Below are 18,024 nucleotides of genomic sequence, written 5' to 3' on the forward strand. Positions count from 1 at the left end.
TAAAGTTAAGTACTTTTCCCTATAATGCCGTTCTCATTTATACAAATATTTAGATTTTCTAGGGGTTCTCAACTCTGACCCTCAACCTTAATCAAACACACCTGAACAAGCTAATGAAGGTCTTCAGGATAACTAGAAAGTTACTGGTAGGTACGTTTAAACAAGGTCGGCACTAAACTCTGGAAAGTGGACCCCGATGGCTATAGAGTTCAGAACCCTAAAACTAGATAATCTGAATATTTGTATTTAGAACCCCTGCTCTCACTTGTTGGTTCATATTTACAGTGATAATACTAAACAATGTAACAAATAAGGATGTCCAGATAGTCTCTGTAGATACAAGACTTTTGAGATTTAAATGAATACATAAGAGTAAAAAATAGGGCAACTTGGAGTATTTTAGAATCAGGTCATATGGTCCCTATTGAGAGGAAACTCTCAAACAAAGAACAAAGCTTTGAGGGTTCAGATACAATTATTGGTCACAGTCATCAACTAATAGTATCATCAATATGAAGTTAAAATGCTATTCGGAAGCAATTTATCTTGTATAATAAATTTAGATATTATTTAAACTGACAAGCAAAGCTAGAATTAAGCTGTCTGCCCTTTAGTGAAGTTTTGAATATATAATAGACAAAAACCAAACTGTGAAAAAAAACAGTGACACAATGATTTTATTGTAGTTTCCACCTTATCTAGCACCTAAATGTTCTCCACATCTAAAACAAAAATGAGAGATAAAGTACCTGAAAACCACAGCTTGTGCCCCTGAAAAGCTGCCTCTTAAAACATGAGAAGACAATTAAATTATTCACAGTTCTAGTCCAGAGAACATTCTGTAAGAGGCCATGCACACAAGTGACATTTGCAAATGTGTTTCCTGTAATTGCACAAAATAGAAGGCAACAAAACTTTGGCCACACCGGACTAAAAATAAATATACCGCCTCCATTATACATTTAATAATCAGCTCATACTGAATGAACAAATGATTTTAGTTTAGTTCATAATAATTGGTTTTATAAGGCCACATTTCAGTCCATATAGCAAAGTGCGCAAAGGCCACATGCAGTTTTGTCTTAACAAATGACAAATATTGAAATATCTAAAAACAAAACAGTACACAATATGATAAATGTGTGTCCTTAAACAACATTAACAATCAGTAAATAAACAAATAATACCTTTGTTTCTTTAAAACTTTAAATTAGTAGCCCTGTTTCATAGCATTCTCACTCACTCCATGCCATACTTCATTTAACTGAGCAATGTTGAATCATTTCAAGTTAAGATGGAAGGAAATATCCTTCATGGTATTTTGGGGGGATGACCAAAATGGGCTTCTCATTTCTAGGCCGCCACATTAGAACCTGGGCATCATTGGCATTAGGCTTAAGCAAGGCGTTTGTTGGGATGGGTTCGTTCCTAACTAGGACTTGAGGCTGCTCCTGGATCACTGGCTCCATAACTGTGGCTCTTTGACCCAGAGGCTTCTTTGGATCCACTTTAATGCGGAGCTGCATCCTCCAGCGGATGGTTCGGAGTAGCACCATTTCAGCTGTGGTTTCGTTCATGGCCACCAGCCAGGTGGTGAAGCGTTGGTCCCTCTGGATGGAGCTCAGGAGAGGGGGACTGCTAGTGGTGCCCACTGGGACACTCCACGTCACACTTGGACAGAAGTTGTCGTTCATGCTGACAGTGAGTTTGGTGCTCTTCTTAGTTGGGCCCACTATTGTGTACATCTCAGTGGTGCAGCCGTACCAGGGGTAATTCACACCGTCTGAATCACTGATGGCCTGAATCTGCCCACATCTCAACTCTGGGAGCTCCCAGCTGGATCTAAAGAGGGAAGATGACACTTATTTAAGTTGTTTATATGATATGGTGAGCGATACACTCTTGCATCAGTGATGTACCGTAAGTATTTCAACCAATTATTTTCCACCCAATCTATGGAATTTGAAGAAAAAAACCAAGAAAAACAAACAAACAGTAACGAGTATTTGTGTGTAAGAGTTTCAAAACAAGAAGGTACTAAGATCTACAAGATATTTTTACAATTAACAACCCCTGTAATTGTTAATGTCATAAAGATGTGAATACGTAATCTTAGTAGAAATAGACGCTGGTAAAGAACAAGCCTTTGTCCTTCTAGGGGTGTGTTGAACTTTTCTGCTGTTGAGGAAACAATCCCAGGAAGTTGGACCACAAACATCACTAACATCCTGAGAAATAGTTTTACATAGTTTTTCAGCAGCATCATGCCACCTATGAAGAAAGTATCTGAGATAATTTAGCTCAGTTCATTTTTACAATATTTGGATGGTATTTTACTGCACTCTAAACCACCACAGTGTATGGGGCAAAAGGTGGGAATGATTTTAGATCAACCTTTTCTACTATTTTCAAGTATTTCTATGTTTTTGATACAATAATGTGACTAAATGGTATTTATATACAACAGTAAAACATAACATGCATTGACTTTTATGCAAAAAAAATTGTAGTTGCAAATTTATTCTCATCTTTGTTTCTTGCGGTCTTACTTTTTTCACTTGCGAATGAACTGTAAAAAAGAAAAAAGGGGGTTTTCGTGATGCAATAGAAGGACAATTTTAGAAGCTTTCAGTGAAAATAACCTCTTTTTTCTTATGATTTCTTAAATAATCATAAGAACCTTTTTTCCACTACAACAAAACTTTAGTTCAGTGGAAAGGATCCTTGGATATTAAAGGTTCTTCATGGAACCATTGATGACAATGATGAACCTTTATTTTTAGTGTTGACAGTATTCAGTGAATATCAGTCTCTTGATTAGGGATTCATGCACAACATTTTCCCCTTTTCTTTTTTTTCCTTCTTTTTTTTAAAGGTATAGGGGCCCAAAACGATAAAGGCACTAAAAAGGCAATGGTATTCAGCATATCCATTTATATTATTACACAATGAACACACTTACACTCCTTCATTCCCATATATATTGAAGAAATCCATTTGATTGCAAGCCTGGATCCAGCCAACAGTCCAGATCTCTTTGCAAAGCATGGGTGGCACCTGCACCTGAGCTGATGCCCTGAAGTAAGGCGTGCGGTAACGTAAAACCACATTAGACGACTCATCGATAACAGTTGGACTAGGATCAATGGAGGCTTGCAGTTCCAGGACTGTGATGTTCTCATGAAAACTTGGCTTGAGTTTCACACTCTGTATACATCCCATGGTTGAGGCTCTTCAGACTGGCTGCACAAACACCCATCAGTATCCAAATGAAGCAGTATTATTCATAATGTGAGTAAAAGGGCCCAAGTCTGTGGTAACAGTGCTATGGCATGATCCATGACATGATTCCTGACATGTCAACATAATGGATCACTACATATTTCTTGTAATTTCTTGCCACAGCATTAATAAATCCCAGATCTTTCCCCTCCTTCAGTCGAGCAAAAATAACATAAACCTTACATATTCATTCTAATAAATTTTAATTAAACTTAATATTTATGGAACTGTAGCTATTTCGTGTTGTTTGCCATAAATATAAAATGTCAGCTCATACGTGCCTTTGATTTAAACCCAGAAATGTCTAAGCACCTGTTAGGCACGGTCCAATAGTGCGGCATTACGACCTGTTACGCCGCGCTCCAGTCAACAGTCGTATGCCGTTGAGTCGATCCATAATTCAAAAGGTCGATCAGGATGGCAGAAAGAACATAAAACATTACTTAAAGTTTAAATCCATAGAGGCTCCTTACAGCTCGCACTCCACGCTGCGTCTTCTGGCATAACTTGAGAGTAAAATTTCTAGTGTCAAATCAAATATCGGTGCCCTTAATTTCCACGTCATATCTGAGAGATTTAAAGAGCGTGACCAGTCGGGTTACTTTGTGTCGCCCTTGTCCTATTAAAGGGTAGTCAGGTTCCTCTGGTGTAATACAATACTTCAGCTGTTAGCTTTTTTTTTATCCAAGCGGCTTAGAATTAGACTTCCCTTCTTGACGACGTTTTGCATCCTGGGTAGTGTAGTTTAGAGTCAGGGGGCTGAAGAGTCAACAGGTTTCAGTCATTTATAGCCTGTACTCAGTGAGTCAAACAATTAAATTCAGCAGCTTTATAAATAAAGCTTTCATGTTTACAGTTTCCCTGGCGCTTTTCTCCGTACAAATTATTCAAAAAGATCAAAACAAAACTCATGAAGGCAAAAATAAAACAGCAAAGAAAATGGGTGAGATATGCATAGGGAGGGGTATGAAGTTTTTGGTAGAATTGTAATTGAGTTCTGATAAAGGCTTTTAACTTTAAAGGGCCTTTTTTGATGCCACAATAGGCTTATGTATAACAATATTTGATTTAATTTATTTATGATAATGATAGACTTTGAACTCAGTTAAGGCACTGCATTGCAGGTTATATATATATATATATATATATATATATATATATATATATATATATATATATATATATATATATATATATATAGTTAAATAAATAATATAGCCTAAATAGTTCCAATTTACACTTTTTGAAAAAAATAATAAATAAATAAACAAATAACATTTGCCTATACAAAAGCATGGGAATGTGCAGCATTGCCGCGTTGCAATTATTTAGTATTTGCAATAAAACAAAAACATTTTATAACATCTATCTATCTATCTATCTATCTATCTGTCTATCTATCTATCTATCTATCTATCTATCTATCTATCTATCTATCTATCTATCTATCTATCTATCTATCTATCTATCTATCTATCTATCTATCTATCTATCTATATATCTGATTGTTTATTTGTTTGCATGTTTAAAGCGATTTTCTTAGTTGAGTGTCATTTGTTTGTCTTGATTTTCAGCGGTAAATAAGGCAGCATGTGGATGCGTCTCATGTATCCGGGCGGCTGGAATGTCTATTTATAGTATAACTGGAATAGAAGTCGCAACTCTTAGGAACAGAGCAAGACATGATCTGGGATATGGACATGGTAGACCGTTCACTGTCTCTCAGTGTAAAGAACAGGACAGTAAAACATATTTAAGGCTGGGAGGACAGTGGAAAACCAAGATGCCTGTAAACCAGAGTCGATCCAGGGCGAGGGAGCGAAACAATGTGCTGAACAGACCCGAGTTTATGTCTCTAAATCAGCCTTTAAAGAGCAGTGGCGCGGAAGCTCGCGGCACTGCGCGGAGGCCGTCGCAGAGACAGCAGCAAAATCAACACCAGCCAGGCGAAAATGCGCAGAACGAGTCGCCCGAGAACAATAAAGAAAAGAAGGAATTACCGGAAGAAGACTGCATGCAGCTTAACCCCTCATTCAAAGGCATCGCTATGAACTCTCTTTTGGCCATTGATATTTGTATGTCTAAGCGGCTCGGCGTGTGCGCGTACCCCACATCGTCGTGGGGAAGCGTGCGTTCTATGGTCAAGCTGCTCGCACTCACTGGCCATGGCATCCCGTGGATCTTCGGGACAATTTTGTGTCTTACAAGAAGCAACACGTTGGCAGGTCAAGAGGTATTGGTCAATTTGCTGCTAGGTGAGTTGTAACGCTTTTCTGATAAGGAGTAAAATACTGACGCTCTGAAGAACGTCCGGATGTGTCACAGTCTAAAAATGTGGGCGGCTATAAACATTAGGATACTATTTTGGTCAAACACATGCTACTGGCATTGAGAAATGTCTTCCTCTAAACCAACCGCAGACCTTCTTGTCGAATGTCTTACAGAAAGAGTAAAATAGTTGATATTCTTGTTAAATCCTTACATTTACTTAGGCTAAGTATAATGTATTGCCTACTAATTTAGGATAATTTTAGGATAATTCCAGTGTTTGTAATGTTACATTGATTTGTATTTTTGAAGCTCTGTCTGAAAGATGTGATGTAAACGATTTCTGGGATTAATATGACATTCATACTATGTATATTGGAAATTTAATTTGAAACCACATTGTGCTCACACGGAGGGGTTTTAGCGATGCTGTTGGGTTTGTAGGTCAGTGGATAAGGGAATACAAGAAAATGTGTTCTGACTAATGTGACTAGTTAATTGCACGCTGGCATAAAGAAAAGCTTTTCATTTAAATGATATAATTTATTATTTTTACTACTCCTTTTATTTTCTGCTGGGTTCCAAAACCCCAAAAGGAATATTCTGTCATCATTTATTTCACCCTCATGCCATCCCAGATGTGTATGACTTTATTTCTTCTGCGGAACACATGAAGATTTGAAGTAAAATATTTCTGCACTGTAGGTTCATACAATGCAAGTAAACAATGACCAAAACTGTAAAGCTCCAAGAAACTCATGAATATAGTGTAAAGTTAATCCGAACGACTCCAGTGGTTTAATCTATGTCTCTGAAGTGAATTGAGTCAGTTCACTGTAAATCTTTATTTTAGCAGTCTTCTTGGCGATCCTGATTTCAAACTTGATTAGCATAACACAGTTTTAATCATCTATTTTGCCTGAGATGTTATTATTATTATGTGGAGATACCAGCCTCCAGTTTATTCATGTAAGCCTCTCCTCCATTGACATCCACTATCTCCTCCCCAGTGTCACAGTGTTAAGATGCAGTCACATCTGTATGATGTTCAGCAAATTTCCATGGGTGAAATCACGTCATTTTCAATAGGAATCCATGCAATCTGGAATTTAGCCGGAGTGTGAAATATTTACCCACGCAGACTTTGCAACAGGTTCAAGATTTCTCCGATTTGTTGCATTGGCCAACATAAAGCTACTTGGTTTAAGCCGTCTTTGCTAGTTCTAACATGATGTTTTCGGTTAGTAATGGAGACACATTGGAAACATCTGTTGAACTAGCTATAAGAGATTTTAATCTGAGGTGTAAGAAAGTAGTTCCACACACAAGAGGTGAACCAAAACCCATTGGTTTTTCCTTACTTATTTATATGCATGTCCTTTGAACTGTTTTATAAAAGCAATTTCATACTCGCAAGAGTGTGTTATGGCTGTATATCATGATGAGTGTGATTTCTTGTGGCCAAATCACACCCATGCTAATATATAGCCAAAAACATTCTTGTGAGTCTGATATTGCTTTAATAACGTACATTTAACATCATTGCTTTACAGCTCTCTTTCTGGATGTGATGACTGTAGCGGGCATGCAGAAGTTGGTGAAGCGTAAAGGGCCTTGGGAAATGGCACCCAGTTTCCTCGACTATCTGGCCATGGATATTTATTCTTTCCCAGCAGCACATGCAAGTCGAGCAGCCATGGTATCTAAATTCCTGTTAGCACACTTGGTGCTTGCAGTTCCTCTGCGTATTTTGCTTGTGTTATGGGCCTTCCTAGCTGGCACATCCCGTGTGTTTCTGGGTCGCCACCATCTGACAGATGTCGGATGTGGCTTTGCCTTGGGATTCCTTCATTACAGTTTAGTGGAGATGGTGTGGCTGTCTTCCAACACTTGCCAGACTCTAATATCCATAGGAACATTCAACTGGAGCCCCCTCTACTGATCATTGCGGGATTTCAAAAGCCGCTGCATGTTTTCTTTTTTTCCCCTTTTTTTCAGGTTAAGTGACTTCCGCCTATACTGAAAAGTGCATGACTGAAACATGTACTAAAAAATCTTACCTTAAGCAGCACACATCTATTAGCTTGATTTGACCATTTCTTGTACCATTTCTGCCAAAGCAATATAAAGTTTGGAGAAACGCATCAGGTGCACAGTTCCCTTTCGCTTTAAGAGAAAGGATGTTGATGCAAGTATTTTTTTTTTTTTTTTTTTTTTACTGTCAACGTTGATTAAAGGCCAAATCACTATGTGTGATTTATATCAGTTGGCTAACGGATTTTACTGATCACAGTAAGTGAGCGAAACATTTGCTCAGGGACTTTATCAAGCAGCATAATGAGTCATTTCAGATTTCTATTTTCTTGGAATTGTATGTGATTTTCTGAATATTTACAATGTATTTGAGAAATGTTGTAAATGAAACCACCATGGACTGTTTTACATCATGGATAATTTGAGACTTTTTGGACTGTTTTGGTTGTCTGGAGTTTAAATTCAGTTGTCCTGACATTTCACGATACTCTGAATGCATTTATATGAATGAAATTACTGAACATTTCAAGCACATTTTTTTCACTTTTACCAAAATCCGCAATGTTGTTTATATGAAATTTATGTTTCCATGTATGTTTTCAATCGCTGCAAGTCCCAGATGTGCCATTTTATATGATTTTCACTGCAGTGTTATATGTGTATGGGCCTACCATAAATAAAAGAATCCCTTCAATGAATTTGATACCTGATTGTTGTAAATCCAAAGTCTTTAAGTGCTGTACAGATTGATTAAAAACATAAATGATACATAAATCAATCAAGTTCTACTTATTTTATCATCTTCCTTTATCAACAGTATGTATTGGTCTTATAGTATGTTATATAGGTTACTGTGTATATGTGTGAATGCAAGTGAGTGATATCATTAAAGGGGTGGTAGAATGCCCATATTTACAAGATGTAAAATAAGTCTCTGATATCCCCAGAGTGTGTATGTGAAGTTTTAACTCAAAATACCCCACAGATCATTTTTTATAGCATGTTAAAATTGCCCCTTTTTGAGGGTGAGCCTTTTGTGTGTGTCCCTTTAAATGCAAATGAGCTGCTGCTCCCAGCAAAGAGGGCGGAGCTTCAAGAGCTTGTGTGTTTTCAGCTTGCAGACATAAACTAAAATGTCAGAAACTGTTCTTCCTTTTATGTTCAAACCAAAGTCAGACAATGAAGAAGTGACAACATGTAGAATGCACCAGGACATTTCTGAATGGTTAGTTGATGAATTTATGTAGTTAATGTGGAGTTAACTATCTTCAAGTCATTCACTGTAAAAAATGTCTAACCTCTCCAAGTCAAAATTTTCTAGTGACTGGTAACATCTAAATTTTTTAATTGGCCCAAGTGTAATTCTTGTTGCAATAGTCTGTTAACATTGGCTCAATGAGAAATAATACGTCAGACTAATTGAAAAATTTAGATGTGACCAGTCACTAGAAATTTTTGACTTGGGGATGTAATTTTTTTTTACAGTGTTGATTAGCATATTCTGTCTTGATAATCTATAAATCGCTAGTGTGGGATCTGTTGTAAGATGCCTACAGAGTGATATGCTATTGCATTTGTGTAACGCACAGTATTGCAATAAATGTGAAAAGACTGATGCGACATGAGCAGACTCACAAATGTGCTCTTCTACAGCAACTCTTCCTCTTCTCAACACAGCTTGCATGTTCCCGGGGACGGGGTTTATGTAAATTTTAGGGTTTGTGATGTCACTAACCCGGGAGGAAGCTTGTGTAGTCCCTACCAGCCGTTTGTTGTAGTCCTTAAAAAGTGATTTCTGTAAAAGAAAATAGCTCCTTTTGCTTTGAACTTTGAGCTTCGTAACTTTGCAGATGTTGTTTTGGCTCAAACAGCAACATTACACACTAACTAAAGTTAGAAAAGTGGCATAAGCAACCACCCTTTTAAAGGTAGGGTAGGCAATTTCTTTCATGTTATTCTGGTTGAAACTCTTTTCACATCCTGATATCAATCAATAATAGAAGTAGTAACAAATGCATGATTTTATTTGGGCAAAATAAGAAAACAAAATGGCATCATGTTCCATTTAAAGGGACAGTTATATTGTTTTCTTATTTTGCCCAAATAAAATCATACATTTGTTATCATATCATTATAGGTAGCCCTGCAGTGATAGATATTTATCTCTGCATTTTTTGGCATGAAGAATCAAAAAAGAAAAAAAAGTCATGATGCTTAAAGGTAGGGTAGGCAATTTCAGAGCAGCTCCCAATCGCAAGCTATCTTTGAAAGCATTAGATCCCACCCTCCCTTCAGAGTGTCTCAAAAGCCACGCCTCCTCCAAAACACATGAACGTGCACAGCCAGAGCAGATTCAGCGTCACAAGAGACGGTGTTAAATTACCTCATGTCTGAAAGCACTTTGTAAAATAAGATTAATAAGCACTTTCTCAAGATTATATCTTAAAAGCTGTAATGATAAGTACACATCTGCAGACAAATGGAAACGGCCAAGCACCCACGGAAAAACACGAGATATTCTCCATTCATTTTATACAACAAAAAAAACAAACAATTGAGATTCGGGGACCTCTCTGATTGGTGGATCTCACATCGGGTCCCAGCGGGTCGTAAATACACACAATTCCATGGGTGCTTGGCCATTTTGGTCACTTGCTATTATTATGCAGAAAACTGATCCTAGACCAGCAGTGTCAAGTCCGTGACCAGGGGAAGGCTAAGCCTTGCTAAGATAACACACGCTCTGCATATGTTAGTAATGTAGCTATTGGATGTATTTGGATGTATTTGACTGGCAGAAACATAAACCACCGCCTTTGTTTGGACTGCTTGTTTTGCATTAATGTTCGACAAAAGAGATCAAAGATATAAAATGTATATTGAAATGTTTGCTTGATATCTCAGCAGCTGTTTTTGTCAGTCTCCCCACCCACTTTGCTTATAGCAGTGATCTGCCAGTGCATGACCCTGACTCAGCAGTCTATAAATACCAGCAGGGGTCAGTCTCTGAGTCCATGTTCTTGCTACTGACTATTAGAACCCCAATGCTCCTGTGACCTACATACGTGTAAATACTGCTCATACTGACAGAGTTGATTTTATTTTACATTTCATTCACTATTGAAAAATCACATGAGGTGTAATAAAAGTATAACTATAACGGAAGATGAAACGACTCGTTTCTCTATTTATTTATTTTTTCTTAGCAAAATTCCAATGCAGATTAAGCTATATTCTTTGTACGGTTTAAAGGTATTAAAGTCAAATTCTGTCAAACAAAAATACTATTGTTCTTTAAGATTACAAAAACAGTTACACAAAACAGCTTAAACACCTTATAACACATGAAAAACTGATTACAAAAAGAAAAAGGAAGTACAGACAATATTTACAGTGTATGGATATAAAAATACTTCACACCCATGTTAAAACAGCTGTTTTTTTTGTTTTTTGTGCTATAAAAATGAAACAAAAATGACCTTTTCAATCAGAACTTTTGCACATTTAATAACATTTTTTTTTAAAAAACTGAATAACTAACTAGCCTAATACTTGCTATTAAAGCACTCTTTGATATTATTACAGCACTCAGTTTGTTTGAGTAGGAGTCGATCTGTCATGGTAGCGTGGTTAACAAGGAGGTGAAGAGAGGATATTTGCAGCAATACTTTTATTAAAAGAAAATGAAACAAAACTCTTATAAGCACAGGTAAATCACAGTAGGGAAGAGAAAACCACACTTACGGTGCTTCTCATTTCTAATTTGAGCATTCTTGTTTCCTTTCCTCGAGTCTCAGCTCCACCCCCCATGCGTCAGGTTTTTCGACAAGAAAGACTTCCGCATTGGATACACCTGTGCATCCTCGCTCATAGCTCCTCTGGAAGCTTCCTCACCTCCTCACGTGCATTTAGAGGATTGAGATGTCCTTCAATATTGCTTTCTTTCATCAGTTCCCGTGGGCTGGAGGACAGAGGAGCGAGGAAACAAGGAAGCATATATTTGAGTATTGAGAAGCACCCTATAATGCCGCAAGAACAGACAAAACACTAATGAACTAGAGGGCTGACCAAACTGGCAAATAAACAAGACACAGGTGAGTAATGTAATCAGTAACCATAGAAACAAATGACATGATCGGAAACGAAGAAACAGGAACTAAACAGAACACAGGAACCAAAGGGAACACACATTTCATGTATTTCATAAGCATCCATGAAACAGAGCATAAACGTGACACTAGTGGCACATCTTGACACAGGGTAGATATTTTTTTCGCACTCTTCTTTGCAAAAACGTTCCATTTGATGGCCCTTTTCATGTTCCCCTACAGATTTGCCAGTGCCATTGTGTGTGTGTGCGCGCGCACGCACTGGGTTGACCTACATTATGAGGACGCAAATGCTGTGTATTCCTTATAATGTGGTGTGTATTCAGGTTTCAGATGTGTGTGTGTGTGTAAGTAAATAAATGAATAAATAAATAAATTGATTTTATATTTATGAATTAATTGATAGAGATTCAACAACTCCATTAATTAATACAGCAGAAATGCTTTTATTTATTGTATAGGCTTTATTGTCACTTCAGAGAGGGCAAGGGCCAGAATTAAACCCTCCCACTTGGTGTAAACTCTGAGTAATGAATTGACAGGTATGAATATAATGTAAGCCCGCGCTCAATCTGCCCAGTGAAGGCATCCGGTCAGCGGGTGAAGGTCTTTGCGCGTTTCTGTCTTTCCTCGTGGCAAAGTAATTTGACTAAATTAAATACACTTTCTCATTTGTATTTTCTCGTTATTTCATCTGACTCCATAAATGAAAAGGTTTTAATGATATCTGTGCATCATTAAATGTGAGCGAATGTTTGACTATTCTTTTGAAACTCTTTACTGAAAATAATGTCGATTAGACATTAGATTAGAATAAAATCAAATGTTTCCAATTTATTATGTCAGGTAAATGTATCATGTCAATTTCAAAATCAGTTAAAAGATAATAGATACAAAACATCAAATGCTCTGGAATAAAGAGAGAAGATTCAATACCTTGACATTATAAAATACATGATGCAAAGTGTCTTGCTTACACTTCGCATCACGGGCTGATCCTCTAGTTGCATTTCATTATATAGACAGAAACTTCTTTCACATGGAAACATCTGCTAACAATGGGAATTTACATTCAGAGTTGACACCTTTTGGGAGTAGGAGACCATTTGTCAAGAGACCCACCCTCCTCTGTGTGCCAGTTATCTGTAAACTCTTAAAAACTGTACTACCTTTTGTTTGACTTATTTGGGAATGAGACCTTTGTACCAGTTGCACTGAGACATTTCAAACGATACCAAACATGTGTAATACTGTATGATAATTATTCACATTATAGATTCTTGGGTGAATTTTGGTGATCTCAGCATGAGGGATGGGGGAAGAGGGGAAGAAATGTAGATTAAGATTGCTTATGTGAGATTTGTGTCTCGAATGATGGTGCTAGTTTCACAAGAGAGAGTTCAAATGTTAATTTCCAGAAAAGGTCTTTTGTCCTCTCAGGGAGTGGTCGTTCCTCAAGTAGACTGCCTGGCATTTATCTAATTTCTCAAGTCTTACAATAATTATTATAAAAATGTATTAGACCTTTATCAGAATGTAAAATTTGTCTGAACCAACTAATTTACAATTAATTAGGCTATAATTATTGAATCAGTTTATCTTTACATTAAAAGATAAAAAGATAAAAGCATTGACTAATCATGCAAATATTAGTAGACAAAGAAAATATTACAACCTGGAAATAAACAGCCAGTTTTAAAAGTAAAATAAAAATAAAAATACTTAATAGAAAAAAGAAATTGACCATGTTTTTTGATCATGGATCTTGTGTAAAATAAATACATAAATAAAAAAATAAAAATCAGGAGTTCTTGCTCCCATTGAAACAAAATATGCTATTTAAGTAAATAAGTAAGTAAATATTTCAATCGAAATTGTTATGCTGCTAATATAATTTGTAATGAAGAGGAGGGGGACTTGCTATTCCATTATTATGTTGTTGCGTCAGATGGCATGCAGGGCAAATTAAAAGCTTTGATCATCCATAATACACCCGGTTTGTGAAATATAAGACATAGATTAATATTCAATTGTATGCTTACTCTCCACCCCTTTTTATAATACACATGCTAGCAAAGTGATACACGACTGTAAAAAAACAAAACAACGATACACGTTAAAGGGACTTGTTGACATATCTCATATAGTGACGTATATCCGGTTTAGTTCACTAGCATAAAGAGCTGCAGATACGTGCTCGACAACTTCAACGCCCTGTTGTTGCCTATCATCAAATACTTCTGCAAATAATTATCGACATGGCAGAGAGTGATTGGGATACAGTGACCGTTTTGAGGAAGAAGGGATCGGCTGCGCAGTCAAAGTCTAAGCAGGTAACGTTACGTTATCTCACATCCGTATGCTACATAGTTTGCTGACGTTATTAGTTCACGTTTTGACAAAAACAATAATGCTGTGGGTGGCCTACTTTCAAATGTTTCGTTTCACAATATGTCCCAAAGCTTAAAATATCGGTCTGACAACAAACGCAACAGAAATACTATCGTGTTATTTCTTGTTGGATTAGCCAGTGTGCGAAACGTGATGTACGCCATAATAATTGTCATAAAAACAACAGCAGCTCAAAGATATGCAATGTAGTTTCGGTTTACATAACACTAATAGTGCTTTTATTTCAGGCTATAATTACTGCTCAGAGGAAGGGAGAGGAAGTCGAAACTTCTAAGAAATGTAAGAGCATATAAACCTATTGTATATAATACATTTATATTCCCAATGGGATTCAATGAATAATCAATTTTTTTTCAAGGGGCTGCTGGGCAAAATAAACAGCATGTTATAACCAAGAACACAGCTAAGCTGGACAGAGAGACAGAGGAGCTCAGCCACCAGAGAGTACCTCTTGAAGTGGGGAAAGTGATCCAGCTGGGCCGCCAGAACAAGGGCCTCACCCAGAAAGATCTGGCTACTGTGAGTATTTGCCCAATTAAAGTGTCGTGAACCCCTCCCCTCTGTTTTTGCCTGGCCATTTGCACCTCCGAGCTGAAAAAGTCTCAATATGGGTGTGTAAAGCTGTGGAAAAGGTAGGAGTGTGGTGAGACAACAACAACCAAAAAAAAAACACAGACCTACAACACACTCATTATACAGACAAATGAATATTAAAATAGGAGCAGAGGGGGAAAAACACAGAGTTGAGGGCACCTTGATGTGTTTTGAAAATGTCATCCTATGAAACACGGAAGAACATTTAAAAGATGTAATAATATTTTCACTACGTACTGTCACACGTCAGTTTAACAAAAAATAAAGACAAGTTACATTAGTGTCTTCTGTCTATCAGAATAATAATCATCATTCATTCGTGTTTATGATCAGACGTACGGCTGTTTAGTGTCCATATTTATATAATATATATATATATATATATATAATAATTTATTTCATTTGAAGATGACCTGATGAAATATGTGCACATACACTGTGCTGGTTCATGTTTAGATCACTAGAGTATATGAAATATGTCCTTAACAACTTGAAACATGCTTCCTCTGGTCCGTATATGATCTATGATCCACGTGGCGAGTGTTAAACTCATTGCGTCGTTCTGTGCTGAAACTGCGCTCATGCAAACAAAACTTTTGTGTTGTCGCACATTGGAAACAAGCACTTACAACCCATGTCTCTAAGCAATAAGGGAAGAAAAACGCGACAGAAGTGATACGGTCTCAATTATATCTTATGCTTACTACAGTGCAGTGATTGGATTGAATGAGCTCTTTGTCATGAATAAATGCAGAGAAAATGCTCAGAAACGTTTTTGAAAACGATCTCAAAAAACCTAACTCACTGTATGATTCATTTTTTTTAAAGTCACTATGAATTCAAAATTGACTTTTTTAATGGAATATTGCAGTTTTTATTATAAACGATTTATCTGTGTACATTATTTTTTTTAGGGTCTTTTTTTTCGACAACTCTTCTCTGATGATGTGTTTACTGATGGGAGGGCAGGACAACCTGTCACTCACATGCGATTACAGAAATGCCGAACCAACACGATCTAATGTCCAAATCAATTCCAGATGGACAAAACCAAGCCCCACCCAACTTTTTTCTTGTTCGAGAAGCTGTTTCACTCAGATGTGTCACAATATGGAAGAAATACTTTTTGGTTTCATGCAACTTAAACTTATAATTGTGTTTCTTGCAGAAAATTAATGAGAAGCCACAGATCATCGCGGAGTATGAATGTGGAAAGGCCATCCCCAATAACCAAGTCATGGGGAAGATTGAGCGAGCCATTGGTAGGATTTTGACATTTTATCATTCATTAGTACACAATCGCTTATTTGTTGCCTTGCTATGGTTTATGCATTAAAATATGACATTTATTTGTGCTTGTATAATTCAGCAAAATAAAAACATTGCTTGCATCATGGTTTCATTGACTCTGACTTTTATACTTTTTAAATACAAGTGACACTGTAGGTGCCATATTTGTATGTGTATTTATGACTTGTAATATATTCTGCAAATTATAGTGTCTGACAATGGGAAGACCAATCAATTAGTTGATTTTTATTTTATTTTATTTTATTTTTTAAATAGGGCTGCCCCCTAATAGTCTACGAGAAGAGGTTTAGTCAACCAAATTTTAACTAGTCGGTTAGTTGCAGAAGGAAATATCCAGAGGAAGTGGCGAAGTCACGCAGTCAGTGATGGACAGAACATAACATGGCCGGTCCATGTGGTAATTACAGTATGTCGGGGGTAAAGCCAAATGTTAACCTTATCAATTCTTCGACCTAACTATGGGCTTGCATTTTATTTTCCTAATAACAGCGGACATAACTTAAAATACTCCATTTTTGTTCATACAGATAAGACAACATTCAAAACTGTAAAAGGTCTTTTATTTGTGTACAACTTTGTGCTTTTGTAAAATAAAGAATACAAACAGGATGCGCTTTCCGCCATCCCGGTCTCAGCTACTGGAGTGCGTCACAAAAATGGACCGAAACTCACCATATACTTGCCTCACAGACATGAGAAATATGTCTATATAGATATATTGAAGTTACTTTTAAATAAACCAATTCAAATAAATTCTGATTATTTAATAATCTGTATGAAACGCATCAGCATCGTCAAAAAGATCTTTGCAGCCGACACTGACTCAGAAAACACTAGTTTATTGATACATTATTAAAATGTTCAGACAGTCTCCTTTCCTGACATTCAAAATCATTACTTTTGCAGGTGCACTGCAGCAAGCTTTATGTGTGCGCTTGAGTGCTTAGTTTATAGGCCTATTTAAAAAAAACTCAATATTATGATTTGGTATTTCTCTGTAATGTAGGACAATGTTAGCATTATTACATGTAATATTATATATACTAGTAATATTCTTTGTCGGCACTGAAACTCGAACCATTTTTTATGCCATCACCCCTTATATATTTAAATATTTAAATTCATATCATAAACATGCGATTAGTCGACTGTTGGCTTAAATGAGCGACGACTAGTCGATTTGAAAAATCTTTATTTTTCTTTATCTTTAAGTTTTTGTTAAATGTTTTTAAATAAGTCTCTTATGCTCACCAAGGCTGCACTTATTTGATCAAAATACAGTAAAAGCTGTAATATTGTGAAATATTACAACTGTTTTATATTTAAAGATGTAATTTATTCCTTTGATGGCAAAGCTGAATTTCCAGTAGTCTTTATTCCAGACTTCAGTGTCACATGATCCTTCAGAAATAATTTTAAAACGGTGATTTGGTGTTCAAGAAATGCCTCTTCCTCAAAAAAAAAAAAAAAACTTACTGACCCCACACTTTTAAACAGTACTGAAGATAATTTTAAACATTTGCCAAAAGAACTAGCAATAATTTTGGTGCAAAAAAAAAAGTAATTACAACATTTATTTTTAAAAGTTGCAATCTTTTAAAGGTGAACAAACATTGTTTAACTCTTTTGTTGACTGTTTTCCTCATTTTTAACATTCACTCTTTCACTCTTAGGTCTTAAGCTGCGTGGAAAGGAAATTGGGCAGCCTCTTGATGCCGGCCCTAAGAAGAAATGAGTACAAAATCCTCGAAAGATCCACCATCTACTGAAACGTCCCAGTAGTAGATCTTTTCAGTCAGTCTTTATTAATTGCTGCATCACTTCATAATTTCTCAATTCAATTGGTGGACTATACATGCTCATATTGACACCTACACAAAAAGGCTTATTATCTAACGTTTTATGTCAGATGATGAAGACTTTGAATTTTTTTTTTTTTTTTTTAAGCTTGCTCACTGCTTTGAAATAAAAACATATTTCTATGTCTGACTAAGTTGTCTTCTAACTGATGCTG

At 36.5% G+C, this 18,024-nt stretch overlaps 3 protein-coding genes across 3 annotated transcripts; 2 read left to right on the top strand and 1 right to left on the bottom strand.

Moving 5' to 3' along the window:
- Nucleotides 1-646: 646 nt before the first annotated feature.
- Nucleotides 647-4,307, bottom strand: fam78aa (family with sequence similarity 78 member Aa). Its single transcript, XM_082169267.1, has 2 exons — nucleotides 2,963-4,307; nucleotides 647-1,842 (listed from the first exon to the last, which is right to left on the bottom strand). The coding sequence occupies exons 1-2, from the start codon at nucleotides 3,220-3,222 to the stop codon at nucleotides 1,290-1,292; spliced, it is 813 nt and encodes a 270-aa protein (XP_082025393.1). The 5' UTR covers nucleotides 3,223-4,307; the 3' UTR covers nucleotides 647-1,289.
- Nucleotides 4,308-4,815: 508 nt separating this feature from the next.
- plpp7a (phospholipid phosphatase 7a (inactive)) lies at nucleotides 4,816-8,282 on the top strand. The gene is made up of 2 exons (XM_082169320.1): nucleotides 4,816-5,537; nucleotides 7,104-8,282. The coding sequence occupies exons 1-2, from the start codon at nucleotides 4,907-4,909 to the stop codon at nucleotides 7,490-7,492; spliced, it is 1,020 nt and encodes a 339-aa protein (XP_082025446.1). The 5' UTR covers nucleotides 4,816-4,906; the 3' UTR covers nucleotides 7,493-8,282.
- Nucleotides 8,283-13,840: 5,558 nt separating this feature from the next.
- On the top strand, nucleotides 13,841-17,999 carry edf1 (endothelial differentiation-related factor 1). The gene is made up of 5 exons (XM_082169750.1): nucleotides 13,841-14,026; nucleotides 14,333-14,384; nucleotides 14,464-14,624; nucleotides 15,868-15,961; nucleotides 17,684-17,999. The coding sequence occupies exons 1-5, from the start codon at nucleotides 13,952-13,954 to the stop codon at nucleotides 17,743-17,745; spliced, it is 444 nt and encodes a 147-aa protein (XP_082025876.1). The 5' UTR covers nucleotides 13,841-13,951; the 3' UTR covers nucleotides 17,746-17,999.
- The last annotated feature ends 25 nt before the right edge of the window (nucleotides 18,000-18,024 follow it).

This window comes from Leuciscus leuciscus, assembly GCF_965113295.1.
Source record: "Leuciscus leuciscus genome assembly, chromosome: 5".
NCBI lineage: Eukaryota > Metazoa > Chordata > Actinopteri > Cypriniformes > Leuciscidae > Leuciscus > Leuciscus leuciscus.

What these genes read in the sequence shown, in the direction of transcription:
- fam78aa (XM_082169267.1), bottom strand. Translation starts at nt 3,222, where the DNA reads ATGGGATGTATACAGAGTGTGAAACTCAAGCCAAGTTTTCATGAGAAC. An exon ending in ATATATGGGAATGAAGGAGT is followed by an intron (nt 1,843 to 2,962) that starts GTAAGTGTGTTC and finishes TTCCCTCTTTAG; the next exon opens with ATCCAGCTGGGAGCTCCCAG.
- plpp7a (XM_082169320.1), top strand. Translation starts at nt 4,907, where the DNA reads ATGTCTATTTATAGTATAACTGGAATAGAAGTCGCAACTCTTAGGAAC. An exon ending in ATTGGTCAATTTGCTGCTAG is followed by an intron (nt 5,538 to 7,103) that starts GTGAGTTGTAAC and finishes ATTGCTTTACAG; the next exon opens with CTCTCTTTCTGGATGTGATG.
- edf1 (XM_082169750.1), top strand. Translation starts at nt 13,952, where the DNA reads ATGGCAGAGAGTGATTGGGATACAGTGACCGTTTTGAGGAAGAAGGGA. An exon ending in CGCAGTCAAAGTCTAAGCAG is followed by an intron (nt 14,027 to 14,332) that starts GTAACGTTACGT and finishes CTTTTATTTCAG; the next exon opens with GCTATAATTACTGCTCAGAG. An exon ending in CCCAGAAAGATCTGGCTACT is followed by an intron (nt 14,625 to 15,867) that starts GTGAGTATTTGC and finishes TGTTTCTTGCAG; the next exon opens with AAAATTAATGAGAAGCCACA.